Here is a 26,581-nt window from a genome sequence, read left to right as displayed (position 1 = left end):
ACGTACGCTCGGCGATACATCTCCAAAAACTGAGTAGCATTTCGAATTTTCATATGTTATTTTCCACCCTCATGCGATGGGATATAAAATTTCCTAATATTAATACTTGAAATATGGTACCATAACCATTACAACAAGCTAACATACTTAATTGACTTTCACAAACATTATATTGGAAGACTTGGCAGTGGGTTTATACCTTATCTGATAAAGTGGTACTATCTCAATTTGTTTTTGTTCTTTTAAGAAATGTTGTAATATATATGACAATTTGGTTATCACACCAAAATTTAATGGGAGAATTATTTTAAAATCACATCTCATCTAATATTTGTCTTACTCATTAATTTACATGTAATTTAAGCTATAATGATGTATTTTGCTTATGCACTCAATCTTGCCATCACATTTTGTCTGTTATATTTTTTTAGGATATCAAATTACCTATTAAAAATACACTATATCATATGGCAGACTTATGACCCATTAGACATCCTTCCCAATTTGAATTCGAAAAAGCCTCCATCAACATATACAATTAATAACATACAATAGTGTTTTTCAATGAGTATTAATGGGGGAAGACGTAAACTGACTTGCATCACTTTTATGAGCAACAATATCAGGTATAATAACGGTTAAATAGTTCAATATTTCAACTTTCACTAAATCTCCCAAACCAAGACCTAGGTGATTATTTCAAGACATACATACTTGTCCTCACTTCTCTGAGCAACAAAAATAAGTGGTTTTTCTATATACACTTTTTCCTATAAGTCATCATGCAATAAGGTATTCTTCACTTCCAAATGAAACAAGGGTCAATGATGTTTGATGAAAACATGAGAGGTTAATCATAGGATAGAGAATATCAGTATTATTAACTCCATATGTTTGGAAAAACTCTTTGGGAATCAGTCGCCATGTTTTTAATAAAACCACATAGCCATCTAAATTCATCTTGACATTATAAAAACAATTACACCTAAGAGCTTCCATACATGTAGGGAGAGAAACCAAATCCCAAGTTTCATTATGTTAAAATTATGTTAAAGAGCATTTCCTCATACATAGTCTGTCTTTAACCATCAAGATTAATATTACTCCCTCCGTCCCACTATGAGTTATTTGGAATAAAATGATGTCCCAAAATGAATGAGTCATTTCAATTTCCAATACATTTTTACCAATTTTACCCTCTAATTAATAAAACTTTCATCATTCCCAATACATAATAAGGGTACTATAGTAAAAATACTATCATCTCTCCTACTTTTAACAACTTTTCTTAATCTGTGTGAAATGGTGTGCTGGGTCACTCATTATGGGACGGAGGGAGTATCTAAAAGAGATTTGAGAATGAAAATACAATTTATTCTAAAAATAAAGGATTTAGAAGTAGATGAGAAAGGATTAGTCGACACATAAAAAGAAATAAGTTTAAATAGTTTTTTGGTCCCAATAAATTAGTGTGCTTTTTGTTTTAATCCCTAAATCTTTTTGTTGGACGGAGTCCCTAACTGTTGACTTTCTTTTGGCGTTGGTCCCTGATGTCAAACTTCTGTTGAAAAAAGGATGATGTGGCAAACATCCAGTGACATGGCACTAGTGACAGAGCATGGGAGGACGAAATTGAAAAAAAATAATTTTACAAAACATCTTCCTAATCCATCTCCAACTTCTATTTTTTCACATCTTTAAACTACATCTCCAACCTCCATTTTTTTCACCTTCGCCTTCATATTATAATCTGCAAACTGATAAAGATATGAAAAAATATTTGATTTTAAAATATTTTGGATTTGTATGAAGGTTGGAGATGAAGATATGAACACAAATACAGAATTCTGGATTAAATAATCTTTTTGTCCCTATAAGTTGACACATTTTTTTATTTTAGCCCCTATAACCTTTTTTTTAGTCCCTAATTTTGGGTTTGTGTTCATATCTTCATCCCCAACCGTCATAAAAACTCAAAATTTATTCAGATAGATGAGACATATTTATTTGTTTATGAGGTATTCATGTATGTTTATTTAGTGCTCCACCATTTCAAACCATAATCATCTTTGATAGTTTGATTATATAGCTTTATTATTCACTACTTTTCTCACAATCTTCACCATTATCTTTCATTAGAGCTTCATCGGCTTCTTTTGATTCTCTTCAAAATATTCAATATGCAGAATCAATAACCCCTTAATTTCGCAACCCTCGTCTCTTGTCTTATATGCTCGCTTCGCTTCGTGAAAAATGAAATTTAATCCCGTCCGAGATACATTACCAACCAATTGCAAATAGAGGGTGTTGTCTTTGAATATGTGTTCTAACAGTGTAATGCTCCAACCAAAAATTATTTGTATTTCACTATGTTAGTTTTGGAACATTTGGTTCACAAGTAGTAACTTCATCCTCACAAACACTGTACCTAGAAACATAGTGGTTATCTTCCTAAAGCTTTAAAAGTTGTTCTATATAGGATCTTGGAACTCTTATCGCCATGTTATTTCGATAACGCACATTGTAAATCTGCGTGATATTTGAAACACTCAGATCTTTTTTGTTTCAAATTTGCAAGTATGTTTTTCGAAGTCACCCTGATTAAAGACATGACCAAAACAATTTACGTCTCCTTCAGTTTTAGGCGATATACGATGGGATGATCGGCTAGCTCGGTTTGCAAGGCATGATTATGCAAACTAGAAATCACATTAAATTTTCATGTGTTATTCACCTTACAGTATCCGTGCATTTTAAACGGACACTCACGTTTTCTCGATCTTATGTCATCATGTTTCAACTTCCCAATCGGTGGAACATACATGCCACTTCTCTTGTATCTCATGGTTACAAATGCTTGCCTTCTATTAGAACCATTGTAGAACCTTCCGATTACAATGTCAAACCCTAATTTTTTGACCTCCATGCGGACTTATTCAAGTATATGTTCATGAGCAGTAAATAGTTGTTCATTTCTAAATTATTGACCAACATCTATCTCGACGCCAATCAGTCTAACACCCAATTTAACATTATCATTCACCTCATTCGGTTTAACATCATCTTTCACTTCATCCGATTTTACATCATTACTTACAAAAACTTTGAGAAACATATCCGAGTGTCCCATATCTAATACGAACCAAAATAGAAAAACGGTTTTAAAAAAATCACAGTAACAAGCAAAATTCAGACATGCATCTCCAAAACATATAACACGTGAATTCAGATATGCATCTCCGTACTCAACGTTCATTTTTTCCAGCTCAAAAACAAGATTAATGCAAGCAATGAAGTATAAAATGAATGAACTATACTTTAAATTGCAACTTCTTTTGCTTCCTTTAATGTGATAAAACACAAGAATGATGATTTGGAGTCGAAAAGTTGATTGAAAATGAACTTTTTTTAAGGGTTTTGGGGTTATGCAAGAGGTATGAAGTGTGGAAGAGATAATCATGCAAGGTGGTGATATAATCAATTTCCCTCTTGATATTTTCGGAGATGCATCTCCGAAAATATCACTAAATGATAAACCATATTAATGAAACACGCCTAGTAAATGGGTTCGAGAGTGTTTTCGGAGATGCATCTCCAAATACACTCCAAAAAATTTTGGAGAGGTGATTCATGGTGCGTTCGGAGATGCATCTCTGAAAACACCTGAGAGCAATTTAAAATTTTCAGAGGTGTGAGGCACACCATAAAAGTGGGGGACAAATTTCCTAAATAAGTTTGACTACTGGCTCATACAATTGAACATTAAACTCATGATAACTACTTGTGGGTTAGCTCAATCCGGGGTATTATATTAAGAAGTCATTTGACTTAATATAATAGCTCCGGAATGGATTATCTCACAAGTAGTGATCATGAGATGACGGGGTCTCTTATAGTTTAATCAAAGGTTCTAGGTTCGATCTCTGTCTTGGACACACAACAATATTAAAACTCTTGAGGGAGAGCTTTGTCGTTTATATGGTCTTACGCGACTCGAGAGATTAATGTCTGCAGTTGCGCGCAAAGGATACTCCAGTTTATAAAAAAAATAAAAAATAAAAAGTCATTTGCGTGTACAGTGTTTAGGCAGCAATGATAGGTGGTTAACAGTAATGGTTAAATACACACTTGTCAAGAAATGGTTAAATACACACTTGTCAAATCTTCAACACAAAATGATGTCCAATCTTTTTGGAGGTCTCCCATAATAAATCATTACTAATTCGATCACCTCGATGCATCCGCGCGAACATGTACAAAAATAATTCCATTGTCTCCACGGCTAACTCTGACCTTTTCATCACTGAATCTGCAAAGAATGACTCAACTATATAGTAAATAAAGGATATAACAAAGAGAAGATCTTTAGCTAGTATACAAAATCTACTATATAGAGAACATGATTTCTTGGAAGATGTCATCTTACAAAATCTCCAAGATGAACTTCTTGCCAAATTCTAGAGGATATCCAAATGGGCCACCAATTATGGCTGCATCATCCATTGTAACCTCATACACTTTTGGGCCGCTTTTTCTGTCAATTTTTGGGCAAAACAAGAGGTAAGAAACATTCAATCCCATCGATATATATATTTAAAACGGAGATTGGAGGAACGTATGTTCATTGTGTTTGTAAAGATCCTCCACTGAAAATCAGTGAACTTACAAAGCAAACTTACACAAAATTTCCAGTCATGGAGAACTTCAGCCCAAGCAAGATATCAACCACATACTTTATTCGTCCATTCTTCCCAACAATCTGTAAAAATCATTGCAATGCACAAAACTGAAAACGCGACGCGACATTTGTGGCAAATTGGCAATTAAAGTAAAAAGTACAAGATGAACATGATACCTGCTTTCCCATCAGACCATTAGCAGCATTCTCTAACCAACTATCTGTCACAGTCTGTAGAAAATAGGTTGTTTAAATAAGAAAAAGAAAACCTTGCAACACAATAGTTTACATTTGAACCATCTTCAAACAGTATTTCCCAAAAAAAAAAAATCTTCGCAGGTAAAAAAATTATCAGTTGGTGGAACTCTCTATTTGTATTTCAAAATCTACCTGTGAATTCCATATCATCTTCCACTCACCCTCTTCTAGTTCTGGTTCTTTATCCTCAGATTTCTTATTTAAGGAAATGAGTTCATCTATTGCCTGTTGAAGTTAAGGATATGAAAAACAGTGATGGTGAAAATATTCCAGTTAGGTTTATATTGGAAATGAGAACAAAATACAGCACTCTTACCTCTCTAACACGCACCCCCGACGAAATTGCAGTTAATAACTTTTGTCTAGGTTGAGTTTGCTTCTGCAGCACAAATGTGGTTCCCTGCACTATATATATGCTGCTGATAAGTCTTGGAAATATAAAGTTTTTATAAAAATACTTTGATGTTTATATTGGTAATGCCTAATTACCTTATTTCCTCTTGAGATGCGAAGGTTTCCGGAATGCGACAAGTATGTGGTGTCTAACCAGCCCTTTGCTTCATCTCCAAGTAGCTTAAATGGAACTGGATATGGAACTTTGAATGGAAGAAATTTAAAAGAAAAGGCAGCTCTGTCAAACCTAAAAAGGATTCTTTTTCCGTCTTTAATGGATGCTGCTGCCTGTTCAGATTGAAAGACATGAATATAAGAACACGAATGAGAACAACAACCAAGTCTTTGTCCTACTAGATTCGATCATACATATAGATCAAATTTCACTTCACTCTTTCAAAAACCAAAATTTCGAATACCAAAATATATGAACAGCTATATGATATCATGTTTTTATGATATGGTCAGTTGAACTTATATAGTATTACCTCCACTTTGAGCTCACCAATGGCATCAGAAAATGATACAATATTGCTTACGCGCGGATCATTTGTTCGAAGATAAACCTCTTGAAATACACTAAAAAAATCAACCCCGACAAATGTTCTCTGAAAGAGCAATATAGAATACCATATTGAGTCATATGAGTAAGCAATTTATGGGGTATGTGTTGAACAGTTTGACTGACACTTGTTCTGGTAGGTATATATTATCAGATTGAAATTTTAGTTAAACAGAATGGATAGCATTTAGAAACATAATACCTAACAAGTCAAAATTAATTAAAATTGAAAGCAACCAAACAGGTCATAGATTCAAATTTGAATCCTTCAAAAATGGAAACGAACATACACTAAGTAGGCCAAATACCAAACATACATTAATAGGCCAACAATTTGTAAACATGACGGTGTGGTGATTGGAAGTGCCCCTAATTAGAATAATCTTTTGCAAGTAAATCTCCAAATTAGTGTATTTTTCAAAGCCCCGCGGTATAAAGTAGGCAATAAATAAAATATAAGTTGAAGTTAATAGATCGTTTGAAAATGCGTTTGAGTAAATATAACAAAACCTGAATAGGCGATGCTGTTCCAGGTCTTGTAGTAAAAATGAGTTGCCAGCGACCTTCAATCAAACTTGAGTTCGTCTGAGAACATAATAGAGTTTCATCTCATGAAAAGAATAAAACAAGCTATATAGCACGAACACTTGTGAAAAAAAGTGTGTATGTGTTACGTTTAATTATTCATTTTTTAAATTTATTATTGGTGTTGACGTCTCGGTGTTTTTTTGTCCGTACTTGATAGTTAAACGAAGATAAATGAAATTGAACACGTACAGGATCAGATACACCCCCTAAAGTCTCCAGAACTTGAATAGCTTGTTCAATAGCCTGAAAGAGAAATGAAACGGTGATAAATTGAGGAACAAATTGAGATGAGATGACGAGAAATTGAGAGTAAGAGAGAGGGAATTCAACATTGAGTTGATTGGGAGAAGAAGAACGTCCTCGTCCTTGGATGCCAACAAGAGCTTCAATGAGTGAGTTCTCAGATTCTTCTGTAGTTGACAATTGCTGAACTTGAGAGCACCGAAACACGAAGCTACGAGATTTGGAGGAATTAAGAGAAACAGAAGATGAACGGGAACATGACGACTCAAACCCTAGGTTTACATTCGCAACTCTGAGAGTGAGAGCCATTGTTGTTAGTTGCAGAGAAAGAAAGAGCGATCGAGTTCTCTTTTTCTGTTGTGTGCTTGTGTGGCTGGCGCCAAGATCAAATTCAATACGTGGCAGTTATTCATTGAACAATATCCATGTGGATATTTTTATACTTTAAGATAATGTTGATTAAATTCACAATACACTCCAAAAATAAATTATTGCAACTTATTGTCATATTAAAATACAAATAAAGTGTTACCTATTTTTTTGGCTTCAAATATATTTTTATTTATTGTATGTCAATTCATCTAACTACTCCATTATTTATTTATAATTAATATATAAATATTTTAATTTATTATAATCATTTTTTAAATAACGAATGAGTCTTGCAACTTCCATGTTTGAACCTTTCATGGTTAACCTATAAGACTTTCATCCACTTGCATTGCACTTACATGGCATATACATATGTATTCATGCTCAAAGTGAATTAAGTTGATAAATATACTGCATATTTAAATATCACAGACAAAATCAAATCAAGTAAAGAAAATCGAGTTCACAAAATCATCTGAAATTTGAGGAAAACAGTACATGGCAATCGTTAGTTCAGTTCTCTTTATAATTTCGCAGGTCCATTACATGCCACTGAGTAGAATATTTTGACATAGTACATTTTAATCCCCCTACCTACACAAAAGAACCTGCAAATTTAGGGACCTCTCCTACTATTCTCTACATAGACCTACCCAACCAAACTTCAGCCCTAAGGGATAAGTAAAGAAAGACAAAAGAACGAAACTCAGCAACAGTCGCATCTTTCAAACCAACAGATATGACTGTGAAGAACACCCTTTCTCCTAATCTTTCATTTTACCAAACCCATACAGTTATGAAACAAAAAATAGACAGAACAAAAGTAAACTACTAATCTACGGGTCTGCAAATACCAACAATTTATGCATTAAACTGCAGTAGCATTTTGTTCACTAGCCTTCCCCTCAAAACCCTACTTGAGGAACGGCTTCAGCTACTGAGCAACAGATAAATCATCATCTCCAGCAGTCCCTTAACTTGTCCCAACTATCGAATTCTTGCATTCATCCCTCTCACTCGCTAAGTAATTTGCACTTTCATTTGTTGCTTCTTGGGTTTTCGATTCATCACTTCTATCAACCATTTCATTCTCGCCACTCTCTTTATAATCGTTTTCTTTGGCAAAAGTTTCATCTGGTACACACTGTTGTGTGGCTAATTCAACCTTAAGCTCTTCCTTCTCTCCCTTAACTTCATCAAACACAAAGCCACCTCCCATTTCATTACCTTTGAACTCATCCTGATTTGAAACCACCTCACTCGGAACAGACTCTTCCATAAAAACATCCTCTACACCATCAGCTTCTGATACTCCGTCGTTTTCTAACTTAACAGCAGCATTGGCCTCAATGTTTTCATTTCTCTCACTTTCCATCATTGAATCAACCATTTCAGCGTTGTTCTCAATTCCCATAACAGGCACATCAGATCCCCCGTCACTTTCATTATCAGACCCATTCTCCACTACTTCCTCATTGACATCTTCCACAACCTGGTTCTGACTCTGCCTCTCGAGAAACAGCATCCTCCTTCGCAAATCACCCAACTCCCTCTCCATTAGGAAAAGTCTCTCCCTCAAAGTCAAATTCTCTTCCTCCAACTGTGCAATATGAGAATCCTGATCATCAACCCTATTTTCTAACACATTATTATAATCCCCACCTCCGTAATTCGGGTATATCATCTCAAACCGGCTCAAATCATGGTCCAGCCTCCTCTCAACCTCCACATGTTCCTCCACATCACTCTCACTCGACCCATCACCACCATCTTCATCCTCATCATCATGAACATCCCGAAGCCTAATCAAACCCTTCATCGACCCATACCCATCAACACCCCACTCTTCCTTTGCCATATCTCCCAACATCTCCCTCGACGGAGACAATATCGGCGTAGGAAGCACAGCCGGAGTCACAGGACAAGGCGACACAAGCGATGCAATCCCACCAGATTTCTTAGCACGAATAATATACGAAGTGGTATTCCTCGGCGCAAAAGGAGCAAATCTAGCATTAAACTTCTTCTTAGGATAGAACTTCCGCGCTTTCAAACGATTCTGAGACTGCAACTCCTGAAGAGTAGGTGGTTGGTAACCAACACTGTTGTTGGAAATTCCACTCGAATTTTCCATTCTCCTAATATCTTTCCTCTTATCACCACCAACCTTCTTCCCCTTCCAGTTGTTATTATTATTATTACTTCGCCCCGGTTTCGCGAAATTAGGTTTCAAATTAGGGTTCTGAAACTTCATGTTAGGATCCAAAGGAAGCTGTTGAGACCAAACCTTATATCCTCCACGATTCATCATCGGAGGAAGATTCGGATTCATCATCTGCTGCTGATTCATTCCTTGATTATGGTTCATCAGAAACTGTTCCTGAGACTGATTAATAATCTGAGGCGGATTCATCTTCATCTTCATCATCTGAGACTGAGGCTGAGGCGGATTCATCTTCATCATCTGAGACTGATTCATCTGGTTCAAATTCATCATCATCTTCGATTGATCGTTCATCGTAAACGTAACAAACCAAACACAAACAAACCCTAACTACAAACAAACTAACAACAACAATCTCTTGAAATTTAAACGAAATCAGTCACGAAAACAAACAAACAAACAAAATTATCACCGATCAGAAACTCTCGATCGGCGGCGAATTCGAAACCGAATCCGATTCAAAACCCTAAATCGATGTTTTGTGAAATTAAGAATCGATTAAAATTTTCGAGAAATTAAGCGAGGGTGAAACCGTGTTGAAGAATCGAGATTTCACAAAGGGGAAATTTGAGAAACCCTGATTTTGATTATTATTTTTGTGATTTACTATTCTGAAAAGAGTGGTTATCGTTTCTTGATGTGCTCATGCGAACCGAAGAGATTTATATAACGGGTTGAGAATAAAATGGACGGCCCGATCTTGATCTAATAAATAAACGGCTTGGATTTTAGATGCGATATGGACACACGTCACTCGTACCTAAAAGATCGATTCGTGATTTCTCATTTAATTTTTTTTATTTTGATATGGGATCTTTCCATGTTTTGATCTTTGTATGAAGAAATAATATATATGGATAAAATTTACACGTTTAATAAAAAATTACTTACTAATTAAATTTATAATTGTTTATTTTAAAAGAATTATTTTATTGTTTAAATTACATCTCAGGTAGATATTTAATTTGGAAAAAAATGAATGTTGATATATATCTTGTCGTATAATTGAATAGGATAAAAAGGTTAGATATTACTATTTAGGTAAAAATATAATCAAAATTTTTAAAATTATTTTATTGTAATAATTTGGTTTTTTATGTATTTTTTTGGTTATAAGGTAATCTTTAAGTTAACTAATGTGTACATCGTTGACATTTTCGTTACAAAAAAACTTATGTGGCATTAACAATGTGTCATTTAACGTTTATGAATTTCTCCCATAAGCGTCGTTTGTGCCACATAAGCTGTTTTGGAATGGAGTTTGAAAAAAAGGTCAACGATGCACACGTTAGGTAATTTGAATTGTTACAAAAAAAATAACTCAAAGGCCCCTAGGTATATTTTTGCCTATTACTTACTTTTAATTGAGTTTAATGTGTCACATTTTATTTATTTTTCATTATTAAATGGATAAATATGGTTGGTCTGGATGAGCGAGGAAGAGGAACGATGGAGATATGTTCGTCGGGTTTGACATTAAGTTTTTCTCGGGATCTAACATCTTTGAAACTGGCTTCCATCTTGAGGTCGTTTGGAAATTGGTCCACTAATCGAATAATGCATCTCTTATACTTGTTGCATAATCTTTTGTCTGCTTATAGGGAAAACATCCATCAGTCAGATGATGAGCTCGTCTTTGTAAGAGCATAAATCATATACAATGTTTCTTGTTCCACCTATGACGGTGGATCTTTATTTTTCGAACATTAGGTCGATCTAGTGGCCACTTTGATCCATTCATGTTTCACTGCCAACAAACAAGAGAGAAAGATTGTGAGCATAAACACGCTATTGAGATTCTAACCACAATATTACTTCATTGTCAGTGGGATCACAACCAAAAGTGTGACGATGCACTCTAATGTAAGTTTGAGTTTTTTCGTTCTTGTTTGAAATAACTTACATATTATGGATTTTCTAAGGGAAAAGATGAAAGTACAAATTTTGGTTATACATCTGGCCTTGAGTTTTAATGATAACATTACATGATATTTTAGAGAACAATTTAGTACTCTAATGGTTTTTGTCCAGTGTGTAGCTTTTGCTAACAGGTTCTAACTCTGAAGATAATACGCCTGACGTCATCAAATTTTGGACTCAACACACTAAGACTCTGGAAGAAACTAGTGGTGTTTACAAAGACTCAGTCAAGAAGAACGTCCTGATGAATGTTAACTATATAGCTTATGATCGTGACTCTTTTGGAAGAGCTTCCGAAAACTTCTTTAGCTTTGTGATTCTGTTGTCCAAGTTTTGAAGATTTCGAAGACAAGGTTCTAAAAGAACGAGTTTTGAAGGATCTGAAGACAAAAATTTTAGAGACCAATTGTTAAAGACTCTGACGACAAGGTTTTGGATGAACAAGTTTTAAATACTCTGATGATTTAGGTTCTCAAGATTCAAGTTTTGGTCCATCTAAGCATGCTTCATCAATAACCATCAGAAACCTCTAAAGACTACGAGATAATATCAATATTGGTTTACGTGAGGAAATAGTATGAGGTACAAATGTTCCCACTACTCTTATATGGTGGCGCAAGGGCAGTACTATGGTATTATGTTGTCTACCACTTCCTCGTTGACTATTGTGGACAAAACAACTAGAATTAAGTATTCATATTTTACCCTCCAACAGACTTCTTCTTGGCTATAAAAGGAAGATTGAAGATCACAATGTTTCTCAACAAAACTTACGTTGAAATGCTGCTCAAATCTCTCTCATATATTCTTTGTAAAGTTTAATAAAAGCAAGTGAACTTGTGTTCGTAAACTTACAGCAAGTGAGCTTTTATTCATATAATTTCTATTAACATGGTTATGTTATTTGATTGTATTTAAACTTGTGTAATATGATTTCAAGAAGCAACCTTGTAAACACAACCCTTGTATTTCAACTTGTAATTTGATTGTTCCTTAAGAGACTAAGTGTTAGTCAGAATTTCTCAAGAAGACATTGACGAGTAGTTTTTGTGGGTCATAACACTGACAGCTGGTCTTTGTTGTGTGTCTGTAATCAGTTCGGTTATAATGGATTAAGTCCATGTTTAAGAAGGAAAAATCACCTTGACGGGTGAACATGATTAACTTCATTATCAGTGAACTAGGATAAAAATAATCGTGTCATTTACTTTTGTTCTTGTGTTCTTTGTTTTTTACTTGGGAAGAATTGGTTTTAAATCCTGAAACTCAATTCAACCCCCTCTTCTTATGTTTCTCGCACCTTCAATTGACATTAGAGATCCGGTTCTGCTATTGATTTTTATCAAACACTTAACTATGTCAGATAAAGATCCAGAGTTTTCTATGAAACACAATGTCCATTCCACCACCACATGCACCGATTATAAATGAAAGAGATCATTATAGTGCTAAGCCTTTAGTCTTTGATGGAGAGAAATTTGATTACTAGAAAGATAGAATGGAGAGTTTCTTTCTTGGTCACGACGTTGATCTATGGGATATGGTAGTAGATGGCTACAAATATCATGTGGATGCTAGTGGAAAGAAGGTTGATGAATAAGCAAAAAAACAAAGATTATAATAATCATTGTACAGAAAGAACCATTATGTTGAATGCGATTTCTTATAATGAGTATGAAAAGATAACAAATAGAGATTGTGCTAAGTCTATATCTGATTCTTTGAGAATGACTCGTGAAGGGAACGCTCAAGTAAAGGAGACTAAGACGTTTGCCTTGATTCAAAAATATGAAGCCTTCAAGATTAAACATGATGAAACGGTTGAGAACATATTATTTAGGTTTTAAACTCTTGTTGCAGAGCTAAAGGTTCTAAACAAATGGTATTCTACTTCAGGTCATTTAAAGAAGATTATCATAAGCTTACCAACAATATGGAGACCTGTGATAATTGTGCTCAAACTAGCCAAGGTTCTGAAGAACACTTCTCTGAAGGAACTGATTAGTTCTTTGAGAAGCTATGAGACAGAGTTAAAACAAGATAAACCTCAAAAGAAAGGTAAGTTAGAGGCTCTAAAATCTTTTTAGAAAATTTGAGAAAACTAAAACTCTTCAATTTGAAGAGGAGGACGAATTTGAAAAATATTCAGACGACGATGAAGATGAGCTATCGCTTCTTTCCATAAGGGTTAACCAACTTTAGAAAAAGAAGCAAGGCAACAATTTTAGAGGAGCATGAAGGATCTGCGGTCGCTTCGAGATAACTTTTGGACAAAAGAGGTCTGATGGCAACAAAAATGACACTTGCTATGAGTGCAAAGAGCCAGACCATTATAAGAACGAATATATCAACCTCAAGAAGGACAAGTTCTATCAAGAGGATCTACCAAAAGGCCATTGCTGGTCCTGAGTATGAGAAGTGGCTAGAAGCCATGAAATCTGAAATGGATTCCATGTACACAAACCGGGTTTAGACCTTGGTCCAGCCTCTTGTAGGAGTTAGTTATATATGATGCAAGTGGGTCTTCAAAAAGAAGACTGACATGGATGGTAAAGTACATACCTATGAGGCAAGATTGGTTGCTAAAATCTATAAGTAAATTCATGGGGTTAACTATGATTAAACCTTTCACGAGTTCCAATGCTTAAATCTTTTCGTATTTTACTTGTTATCGTTGCATTTCATGATTATGAAGTATGGATGATGGATGTCAAGACTGTTTTCCTTAATGGAAATATTATTGAGGATGTATACATGATAGAACCTGAAGGATTTGACATACCAGAAGAAGCCCAAAATATACGTAAGTTGCATTGATCAATCTATGGATTGAAGCAAGTTTCCAGAAGCTGGAATCTCCGTTTTGATGAAAAAGTAAAATAATATGGATTCATCAATAATGAAGATGAGCCTTGTGTCTATAAGAATGTTATTGGGAGCATGATCGCATTCTTTTTATCGTATGTATATGACATATTACTCATTGGAAACAACGTCCCTACCATGCAACAAATGAAAACTTGGCTAGGGAAATGTTTTTCTATGAAGGACCTTGGTGAAGTAGCCTATATATTAGGAATCAGGATCTATAGAGATAGATCATAAAAATTCATTGGCCTAAGTCAGAGTACATGCATAGATAAAGTGTTGAGACGCTTCAATATGCATGATTCCAAGAAATGACTCATACATATGCAACATGGCATCTGTCTATCAAAAACACAGTCACTTTCAACTAAGGAAGAAAGGAATCACGTGAATAAGATTTCATATGCATGTGCAATAGGATTTATCATTTATGTCATGTTGTGTACTTGACTAGATGTCTTGTATGCTTTAAGTACAATGAGTAGGTACCAATTGGATCCCAGTGATGCTCATTACGTAGTTGTCAATAATATCCTTAAGTGCTTGAGAAAGACTATGGACTCATTATTAGTATATGGAGGTCAGGAAGAGCTTGTTGTAATTGGATACACTGATGCTAGATTCCATACAGATAAGGATGACTTTAGATCGCAATCTAGTTATATGTACTACTTAATCAGTTGGAAAAGTTCAAAGTAAGATACAATTGATGATTCTACAACTGAGGTCGAGTACATTGCTGCCTCAAATGCATCAAATGGAGTTATTTGGATCGAGAAGTTAATTAGTGAACTTGACATATTCCCTAGCATTGTGGATCTCATTGATCTCTATTGTGATAACAATGATGCTATCGCACAAGCTAAGGAGTCGAGATCTCACCAATGATCCAAACACATACTTAGGTGATATCACCTCATTCAAGAGATATTTTGATAGGGGAGATGTGAAGATATGCAGAGTACCTACACTTGAAAATGTAGATGACCCATTAACAAAGCCTCTTGCACAGCTGAAGCATGATGGCTATGCTAGATCCATGGGTGTTATGGCTATGCCTGATTGGCTCTAGTGCTAGTGGGAGATTGTTGGTGTAAGCCTAGAGGCCAATACTTTTGGCACCTGTATCAAATTATTTATTAATAATAAAATACATTTCTTTATTATATTCATTTTTCCAAAATAATAAGGTCATTATAATAGCTAGTTTGATTAATGAAATGTTAAGTGTGACTTAATCATGAGATCCCATTAAACACAAGAACATTATTATTAAAGTATTTCTACTCGAGCTTTATTTTGAAGTGGGATAACATCAAAGCATTGAGACTATAATATAGATAAACTGATTATCACATCTCATGGATCATGGATAGGGAGTTATCAAGTCTTAACATATGTATGAATATTAGGAGTAATATTTATACTGGATTGACCCGCTATAAGAATATTACACAGAATGTTATGCAAAGTGTCATAAGTTATTCTCATGGTGACAATGGTGTATACCACCATTCGACCTGAAATCACTATGAATCATAAATGTATAGTCGAATACTTTATTGTTGATTAAATTGTCCGTTATTGGATGACCATAAAGATAGCTGATGGGTACTTCACAAAGTATGTTGAGGTACATGAGTAACCTAGATGAAATTTACTCATCTTGCGTAACAGGATAAATGTCTAAGAGCTTAATATTTAACTGAATAAGAGTGACACAGTCTATGTCTCGTGTTAAGCAAAGACATAAGGATTAAAGGGTAATTTTACACAAGTATTATCACGAAAAAGGTTTTGTCATATCACACGATATTTTTGTGAATTGGGTAGCGGTAATATGTTGCTAGATACCGCTCACTGTTTATCATGTTAAATGTGTGATCTAATATAGTTACCAACGTCATGAGAACCTACAGGGATATACACAAAAGGATAACTTGACGAGAGATGGAGTAAATAAGAAACACCGTAAGGTTAGATGCACTTAAGTGAATTGTAGAACACCATAAGGTACCACACGCTTGAGTGATATACAGTACACCATAAGGTATGGTACACGGGAACTTAAGTGGACATTTTAGCTTGTAGCCCACACATGTGATTTTATAAATAGAACCCTTGTGCAAAAGCATTATCACTTGATGAAAATTCGGTCTGTGAAACCCTAGCCATATTTTCTTTCTCACTCACTCAAAACCTTCATTCATATCCGATAGCACTGAGACTGAAGGCATTTGTTCGTGTGGATTGAGTAGAGGGGTTGTTCTTCATTCAATGTTTATGATCACTCATTCGATTCATCATCAAAAGTTTTAATCGCCACAAGAGGTAATTGTATCTATCACTGATCATGCTCACTCGTAAGGATCACTAAAGGGAAAAAATTTATTTTCCGTTGCGCCTTGTATCACAATTTCCCTTCACCATAAATACTAAAGTAATGCACAACCACACATATTTTATAAATCTTCATATATATTTTAAACTTTTTTAAAATTGATTATGGTCGATATCTATTTGATTATGAATGTTACTTAATAACTAGTGTCTTACCCGTGCGTTCGCACGGGTACCCATCGTTTTCGCGCATTGTGATTGAGGAAAATAAAATGTATTAGTAAAATATTAAATTTGGGTTAAAATGGTAAAATTTATAAAAATACTAATATTTAAAAAATTGAATATTGAAAATAAAAAAGAATTGAGAAAATAAAATGTATTAGTAAAAGATTAAATTTGGATTAAAATGGGAAAAGTTATAAATTGGTAGGGTATGGATAGGGTACTATAGTACCCGTTCCCATATATGTAGTTTAAAACATTCACGTACTGAAGCCCACCGCGTGGGCATCAACGTTTGAGCCTGGTCCCGTGTCCTATGGATTAAAAAATATAGCTACTGTAACAGCCAAGTCAAACGCGCATTTGGATTGAGGATAATAAAATGTATTAGTAAATGACTAAATTTTGGTTAAAGTGGATAAAGTTATGAGATTACAAATATTAAAAAAATTGAATATTGAAAAATAAAGTCACTAAGAAAAAAAAATAATTAAACTATAATTAAACTGATAAATTGATATATTTTAGGAAATTTAAAATATAATTAAAGTGATACACACATATATTATATAAATATTTCAAAGTCCATATATTTAATTTTTTTTAAACAAAAGAAAGATAATGGCATAACAAATGATAAATGCTAGTAGAGACCCGTTCTCATATCCGCAGTTTAAAAAATTCACGTACTCAAACCCATTTTCGCGTAGGCACCAACGTTTGAGCTTGTTCCCGTACAGTACCGTTCATGGCAACCGTCATTTTGATACCTGTGCGTTCGCACAGGTATCCGTTGTGGCCTTATTATTTCGTTCAATATTGATATTATTGTAGAGGTAAATGTCCTAAAAATGATGTGTAAAATTGTCATGTGAATACAATGCCTATAACACTGGTCAATGAAATGTTATTTTATTTTTACAAATCTCACTACATATTCTTAATGTTTACTAATGTTTTACTTAAATTTATTAAATATTCATTAAATTTAAAATTAATTAAGAATCCAAATTTTTATGCAAGGTTGAAGTGTAAGATGGAATAATTTGAATATTCTTGATAAAGTGAGATGAAGTTCTGAAACATTGCAAAGTTAAAGTTTCAACTCACCTTCGCTTACGTTTCCAAGACTTGTGTATTAATTAAAATAAGTTACACCCATTCATATATGTGCATGTTTATGATACTTATATATAATGCTCAAAACGTTACAGTCCATAACAATTCCAAACCTTACCGTTGTCAGTTGATAAAGAAAACATTGTTTTCTTAGTCGTTTTAGAAATAAAAGTAGGACTGCTATTAAATTGACAAAGTATTACATTTCACTATCACAAACAACAAATATAATGATTGTGTTATAGTATGTTACATGCCCCCGTTGAAGGAAGCATTATGCCTTAAGTTTTCATGACTCTGTTGGTCTTGTTTTCCAACCATAAATAGGTCTGTGCATGTATGGTTTGACTTATAAGGTTAGATCCAATTTAATTGTTCCCACTCCCAAAGAGGTTCAGATTCATCAACCCCATTATTTGCTACATGATTCCAATTTGTACCTACCACTTGACCCTCCCATAACAACACCATCATGATCTCTTCATATTCCTTCTGAATGGAAGGTTGCATGCAGATTTGATTCGTCAATCTCTGATACCATTTGTTGAGCACTTGTTGAAGCACTATGTTCAAATTGTAACTCCACTTTTGATCTCTCTAATGGTCGACGATCGAATAAACTAAAATTTCTCGATATCACATAAATGCGACACAAGCTGAATTCATGTTGTAACTATATATACACATAAATACAAACATACAAAAATTAAGCAATGATCAATTCAAAATATATTTTATGATAGCATATAAATTTATAACCAAAGTTTTATAATATCATGATCAAGTTAATGACTAATATACCTTAGGAGGACTTGTGTTAGATGAATAAAAGTGTTCAATTTACTTATATTCATGCATATTCCATTTAGTTTTTCTACCATAAGGAGCTTTCCCTTCGTAAAACAACATGGTTTTCTTTATCCCAATCACTTTGTTGTTTGAATTGTAAACATAGCTTGGAGAACCGGTAGCTTTCCAGTATCCACAAACATACTTGATTTTGATCAAAACACACTTATAAGAATTTAAATAAGATATAACAGTACTTACCTGCACAGGGCTAAGAGGTGGAGGCAACATCCTATAATTTTGCAAGTAAAGAGCTTTAGAAGGAAGAGATAAAAGACGACCAAAAAGAGTTCCAGACCCTATTACAACGTTCGCTGCAAAGGCAATATGAAATGATTGATAAAATGTCGGATGATCACAATTAAAATCATGCAATTAGCATTTTCTTTGTATTTGTAATCGAGTCAACAGTGAGGAAAAGGTAGATATAAAACATACATAAGAACATGATTTTCCCCAAACGCTATAAATGATGATACTTTCAGAAGTGAAAAAGTTATATAGCTGAATAAGCAAATACTTACACGAACTTCAAAACAATCCATGATTAATTCATAAAGCAAACGCGGAAACACTCTCGGAGAGTGTTGATCGTGTAAGATCTAGTAGATCTAGCGTGTCGACAACATCCATTAACACTTTCTGCGAATTAGATCCAAAACAGATATTGCAAATTTCTTAAAAGGAAACTATTCATCGAAGATTCACATAGCAACAGCAACACCGTTCAACTATACAGAGATGCTAAACTAAGATTAGTGATGAGTATTACAACTCTTATATCATTTGAAATCAGTTAAATAGAGAGAATTGATACCTTCGGAGCATGGTGAATTTTCTTGAAGTCGTGAATACGGATGACCTGGTAAACAGTTGTAATGAGTAAAAGAGATGAAGAATGTGAGTAAAATATCTGAAAAGAACACCATTCTTCTTCACAATTAAAGTCAGTGGTGTGTCCCCATTCTTTTATAAACATCTCTTTCTTTTGTAAATATCTAATAAGCGAACAATTGCAAACATTCCATAGACAAACATTTCAATGCCTTTTGGTGGCTATTGTATTAAGTTTGGTAACCTGCTGGTTGTGCATCAGTGTGTTTTGCCTTGGTATCCAACTCACATTCCTTCACAATAAGTCGAAACCGTCGTCACCAAGAAAGCTGCAGCCTCGTACGTACATTGACAAATCAGATTCAGCTCACCAAATAATCACACAACAAAAGAAGAGAACCAATTCTGCAACTTACATCACACAATTCGTCCAAGAGCCGGCAGCAGACAAGACACATAAACCTCTCACAAATTTCCAATCCGCGCCAAGCTTAAAGTTCTATTCCAATCATTATAGCTTCAGAATTAATGTCTCCCCTGCACTTGCATTGACAGGAAAAAACCATTACAATCAGCCCTGCATCCAAAACATATCATATCAAAAGCCACAACCATCGGTACAAGAGATGCTTTCTAAGTGACTGTGTATGTAACAGTATAATTTCTCCTTCATTCTACATAATTTTGCAAGTCTATCTTTCTTACGTGTCAAGTGGCTGCATAATTTCACTTCCAAGTATTCATGATAAAAGAAAAATGTCAAGGTTTAGTTATAATGTAAATAAATGAAAATTGATTGACAACTCACATAAATTAAGGATCAACTCATCGATCGATATATATATATATATATATATATATATATATATATATATATATATATATATATATATATATATATATATATATTCTCCAATCCAATAAGAAACCTAGCTTCTGCTACACCTGCCAAAAGGGTTCCATTTTCAGCCTCACTTCTAATCAAGGCAAGTTCACTCACAGAATAAACACGTAGTGGTGCACACAATAAACACATAATGGGAATGAAGTATTTCCTTCACCCTTTCAGGTTTAAGAGTTTTGAATTGAGAAGTTCCTGCAATTTCTAATCTGGCAACAAATTTATCTCCCTGCAATTTCAAAAAAAAAAATAGACATCAACATACAATACCTTTAAACAATAGAATCGAGAGGAATAGCTGGTACCGTCACAATTCAGAAGTAGAGGTTCAGAAGCCGATTGAGGAGGAGCATCCTCACATCAACCGTACCTACAGACCCTAACAAAATGGAAAAAAAAGCATCATACATTTCACCATTCAAGCATTCAACATCTTAAAACACACGCCCAATTACAAATTAGTTTAGCCCCACAATGAATTGATTTAATAATTCAAAACAATTTACTCCAGTCCTCCAAAGTAGCTAAAACAAATAAATAAAACTCTTTAGATATATATAGACTTACTGACATTGTAATAAGCAACAAAACATCTGAGAAAATGAATCACATATAATTAAAATATTAACATGAGCAAGCAAGAAAAATGATTGATAATAATAATTACTTTTCAGATGACCGCAACTTTGTTTAACAACATAACAACAAATCTCCAGCTCCTCAGAATGATTTGTGTCAAATAGACTTCTAAAATTGGTCATGTGAATGGTGTGCCACGAGATTGAATGGATTAGGAACCAAAACCTCATTCAACTGCAGAAACAATATCGATTACCATGACAGAGACTCTCATTTTCGGGAACAATGAACATACTGTCAGATTTCATAAAATTATTTAAACAAATCGACTGACTGTTAAAATACTGATATACAGTATTGAAATCTGATTTTTTTTTTTACTGAAAGCATCAAACTTACTATATTTTTCTATATTGATATACCATGTAAAAGTATAAAGAAAAGAAAAAAAGATGCAAAAAACACAGAATTTCAAAACACCTTACTCCCATGGTACATCCCTACAAACATCCAGCTTCCGCCTTTATATTCATTAGGGAGAACATACTCTGAAACATGCAAAAGGTCCCTCAGGTTGCACTCATCAACAGTTCTCTTCCTAGAGCTCCACGGGGGAACCACACTGACCTGAAACTACACAATTACCAAAGATTTCAGAATAAAAATAATGCAACAACCAAGTTTCTTTAATAAAATCATTGGCAAAAACGTTCGTTTGTTATAATAAATCAAAAAAGAAATCTCAAGTGAAATTCAGTCTAATTTTTGTCTCCCCATGATACTAATTGCTTAACTGATGCTATCTTTCTCCCTAAATATATGACTATCTTGTGTTTTTACCTTGTCCCTTTAAAAGATCCTTCCAAATTTTAAATAATGACTTATTACCTCATATGGATACTCCATTTTTTCCAAAACATTTAAAGCTTTCCATGGGGGCTCCATAATCTGAACAAAGAAAAGACACATAACAATGGTAAGAATGGATGATATTTACGTTGATTTTGATTTTCCAGAGCCGACATAAATCTCTCCGTTATTCCCATCATACGCCGTGGTTCCACAATTTAAATTCCAACAAACAAAACACCTATAACTGTTCAGATTTTCAGAAAGTTCGTTGTTCGCCATCACCAACACTGGCAAATCATCAGAAACTGCACCACCAACAACAAATTAGTGAATGAGAGAAAATAATCGAGTGAGAAAGAGAAACAGAAAAAATTAGGGATTAGAGTTTATGAATTCCATACCTTGAGTTAGATTCATCCATGTTTGTTTCTTTCGACGCGTGAACTGGAAGTGAAACCGCGTATTTACGTGATGCAGTAGAAGTTCTTGATGTCGCTGAGTTATTGTTGCGGGCGTTGTCGAGGTTGTTGATGACGAAGATGAATATTATTCACAGTGGAGTTCGTGAAGGTGATTTACATAACGTTGCAAAGTCACACTGTGTTGCACAGATGAAAATTTGTGAAGGAAGAGCGGAGAGTTCATGATGATTGAAGAAAGTTAAATGGAGACGAAGATATTGGATTTCTGCCTGAGGCGCCGTTAGGTCTTGCAATGACGATGGAGAGACCCGAGTGTGAAAGAGAAAGAGAAAAAGAGTTGGAAACGGTTTTGAAAGAAGAAGAGGAACGGTTTTAGAAGAGGAAGAGGATGGTTAGTAAGTGTCGAATTATAATGGAGGAAGAAGTTAATTTGGCGGAAGCTGATGTGGAATTATGAGAAGAAAGAAGCTGATGTGGAGTGCTTGAGGATTGAGAAAATGGTAGACTCTTCTTATATGATAGATTATAAAACAATAATTCAACCTATACTTGATTATGGATCATATATAATCGACTACGAGGTAAAAGTTACTTAACAACTGATTAAGGAAGCCATCTAATCGATTAGGAATCTGATCCGTCAAACATTTTCTTTTTGTTAAGGTTCCGTTTTGCCTGACTTTTTTTCAGTTTAAAAGTAGCTTTTAGAACAAAGTTATTAGTAAGAGCTTTAGAAATAAAGTTAAATTGTTTGGTAGTTTTTATTTATTTTTATTTTTTTTACAAAGTCACTTTTAAGTTATAAATTGTTTGGTAAACTATTTCTGTAAAATTTAAAAATCAATCATCAATTAACATAACAAATAAAAAACATTTTAAATATAAAAATAATTTAAAGAAACCTGAATAATATCATAAATAAATAATATCGAAAGAGTTAACAAATAAATCAAGACTAAAAATATATATTACTCTATTTGTAAAAATAAACCTAAATCATAAAAATAAAAAAATAAAAAAACTCATACATTTCTATTTGTAAAAAAAACATATATTCAGAGAATAACTCACATCTTATACTCTTTTTGGATTATATAAACCCACATCTTCATTTATATTTGTTTCTTCTTTGCCACCCGTCATATATTTAGAGAAATCACCATACTTATTAAATTCTTCATCTTGAACACCACATATTCGAATAAAGTAATGGAGTGTTGTTGTTGCAACTATGAACTTCTGTTTAATAGTGAAAATAGTCTCGTATCACATAATATATACCAACATTTATTCCAAACTCCAATTGTTCTTTCAATGACATTTCTCAATGAAGAATGTGCATGATTGAATACTTCATGCATTCCTTCTACATGACTCTCATCCTTAAAATCAGGAATATGATATCTTTCACCTTTGAATGGTGATAGATAGCCTTTCATGTTTGGATACCCAACATTGACAAGATAGTACTTTCCTAATATTAATACAAGTATCATTGTTATTTTGTATATAAAATTAGTTATATGTGTGTGTGTGTTAAAATTTATTGTATAATAAATTTATACACGCCTTCAAGAGGATGAGGGAACACACTTTTCATTTCTTCAATCACGCATGAAAGAATACGAGTGTCATGTGCAGTACCAGGCTAACCAACGACAACAAAAGTGAATGACATGTCTAAATTGCACACTACCATGACATTTTGTGTTGGATATCCATTTCTACCAATATAATGGATTTGATCTTTAGTGGGAACAATGACAGGGATATGTGTTCCATCGATTGCACCAATGCATCCTTCAAAATGATGTCAATACCTACGATCATTTTTTATTTTGGATGGAATTTCAGTAAATTTAAAATTTGGAGGCCTTGCAATTTCCCATGCTAATAAACATAAATTATCCAAAACTTCCCCAGACTTTCTACTTACAGTCTCTCCTGATTTTCCAAATTTATTTTGAACATTTCGATTAGTTTCACTATGTGCACAATTCCAAAGAAACATATCTAGTACTTCCAATGATGTGATTTCATTAGATGGATGTAACCATCCCTTGGTGACCAATAATTGTTCAAGTTTCAATATGGTATGAGTTTCCATCCTAAACATGTTATAACTTTCACCTGAGTGTTAAGAATTTCTCGAACCCAAGTACATCTATGAGAATAAAGAAATCTATTACCCTACTTCATTGAATACTTCATATGATAATCCCAAGCAATTACTATTGCAGCATAACATATCTTATAAAACCCACTTTTTCTTTTTTTAACTTTTCTCGAATGCTCGTTGAGTTGATTAGTAGACATCTGAAAGCAAATTTTAAAATAAGGAAATAAATGTAAATACATCATTATTTAAAATAGTTCAACTCAATAAATGTAAATATCAATACAAAAATCATAACCAAGCACTCAAAGACAACTAACAAATTAGATAGAGTATTATAGAATATCTCATGAAGTCCAATCTCAACTAAAAATATAAAAGTAAATAAAAAAATAAATTTAATTCTTAAACTAATATTATATAGTTTGTGTCACTCACACTTATCTAACTCTTACTTATATAGAATCCGCTATACCAAAGCATTTGTTGAATCTTTTAAGTACATTATTAGGATTATGTTATTTTTATCTTTAAGCATCTCTAAAACATAGTTAAATTATTATCCATTCAAAAGTCCTTCCTCTTTTATAATATTCAATATAACATAATTTGGAATCGAGTATTATCCATGGACATGAGATGTGGCTATAATTTCAGCATTTTCGATTTCATTGTGACCTTCAGCTCCTTGAATTAATCGCTCTAATGTATTTCTCATAGTTGTTACAGATCCATCGCTTATCCTACGTTTTGTCACTTTCTCACCCATATCTAGTGAAGTCTTTCTTTTCTTCTTTGGTTGAGTATTTTCTACATAAATAAAGTCACCTTCATCACTTTCAATATTTTCTAATGGTACATCATATATAGTATTTTTTCCATTAGATTCAAATGGCACCCCTAAAGCCGGTGTCCATTGGTGTTGACTCGTTGCAACAGTCTCCCCAAAAATAAATTCTAGCTCAGCACAAAATTCCAATCCTTGATATCAAAATTTTGCATATTTCACATTCTCTTGCGCAACAAATTAAGGACAATGCTTAGACAAACTATTATTTTATTCAACTTTAACTAAATAAAACATAAATATTTTCAATGCTCACCCTTATTTTAGCATCCCACCATGCAGGGTCAGCTTAATATTTCCTGTTTGAGGATTCAATCTCAAACCTGTTTCTTTACCTAATAATTGTTTTCAGGTAGTCCAATCAACTCTCAAGTTTTTTTTGGCTTTATACCACCGGTTTAGTCCAGTTCGGGGGCGAGTTCTGGCATCAAGTGGTTCCACCCCCCTCCTGGTCGCAGTTGTGGGGATCGAACCGTGGTTCTCCTTACCAAGTCCAGCGTCAATCATCACTGGACCAACTAACGATTGGTAATCAACTCTCAAGTTATCCATTCAATTTTTCAATTGTTTTTGGATATAATTCTTATTAGCACATTTATTGAATGCTTCACGTATCTCTTTCCATTTTTTATTCCTAAAAGTAATTTCCGATTTTCCACATTTTCGAATCTCGTCCATACAAATGTCAAGTATCATTTTGGTATCAAATGGATTATTCCACTTTGCTTTTCCTAAATTTCCAGATTTAGATATAAGGTTTTCCTTGATAGACATAGTTGCAATGTATTAAATAATTATAAACACTTAAGAAAAATCATTTTAAAGTTTTTCTTGAAACCAAGTGTAGAAAGAAAATATATTTGACTAATATTTTAATTACTATTCTGAAAAAAAATTTATCGATTTTTTATCACGTAAAAAATAGATTAAAACCATGTCTAAATCTAATAACATCTTCTCCACCTACCTGATAACAATAGCATCCTAATCAAACTAGAACTATATAATTAATCTGATGCCATTAAACCAAGGTAAATAATTTATTGATTTTAATATTTGTATAGAATCACTACAAGCCTCATAAAATATAATCATGTAATTTTTTTATGTGATAAACCAAATGTAATAAAATAAGATGACGACGTAGTACAGTTTGGCATTACAAACATTAGTTTATAAATATAATAATATAAAATGTTTCTTGTAATGGATTGAAATAATAGTGATGTTGGCAGTGATATGCATCAAGTCTCACTTACAAAACAATAAAATATATATAAAAAATATTGATGAACAAAACTAAGGTAAATGGTACCTGTCACTTGTAGAAAACGTATATGGACAGGAATCGACGCAAAAGAAGAATACACTAGCGGGAGCAGAATAAGGTA

General features: G+C 33.6%; 2 protein-coding genes across 3 annotated transcripts; both read right to left on the bottom strand.

The window, feature by feature from the left end:
* Positions 1-4,042: 4,042 nt before the first annotated feature.
* LOC131648982 (probable plastid-lipid-associated protein 12, chloroplastic) lies at positions 4,043-7,404 on the bottom strand. Of its 2 annotated transcripts, XM_058918722.1 has the most exons (11): positions 6,810-7,404; positions 6,669-6,722; positions 6,402-6,476; positions 5,818-5,937; positions 5,426-5,617; positions 5,253-5,336; positions 5,069-5,161; positions 4,856-4,909; positions 4,680-4,759; positions 4,427-4,534; positions 4,043-4,309 (listed from the first exon to the last, which is right to left on the bottom strand). In XM_058918722.1, exons 1-11 carry the CDS (start codon positions 7,029-7,031, stop codon positions 4,228-4,230), a joined length of 1,164 nt encoding a protein of 387 aa, XP_058774705.1. In that variant the 5' UTR covers positions 7,032-7,404; the 3' UTR covers positions 4,043-4,227. The 2 variants fall into 2 exon arrangements, with proteins under 2 accessions (XP_058774705.1, XP_058774706.1); XM_058918723.1 differs by lacking the exon at positions 5,818-5,937.
* Positions 7,405-7,556: 152 nt separating this feature from the next.
* LOC131648981 (uncharacterized) lies at positions 7,557-9,967 on the bottom strand. Its single transcript, XM_058918721.1, has one exon. The coding sequence runs from the start codon at positions 9,610-9,612 to the stop codon at positions 8,068-8,070; it is 1,545 nt and encodes a 514-aa protein (XP_058774704.1). The 5' UTR covers positions 9,613-9,967; the 3' UTR covers positions 7,557-8,067.
* Between the last annotated feature and the right edge of the window lie 16,614 nt (positions 9,968-26,581).

Source organism: Vicia villosa, linkage group LG2 (genome assembly GCF_029867415.1).
Source record: "Vicia villosa cultivar HV-30 ecotype Madison, WI linkage group LG2, Vvil1.0, whole genome shotgun sequence".
Taxonomy (NCBI): Eukaryota; Viridiplantae; Streptophyta; class Magnoliopsida; order Fabales; family Fabaceae; genus Vicia; species Vicia villosa.
The sequence above is the reverse complement of the archived record's forward strand: the minus strand, read 5'-3'. Positions and strand labels throughout refer to the sequence as shown.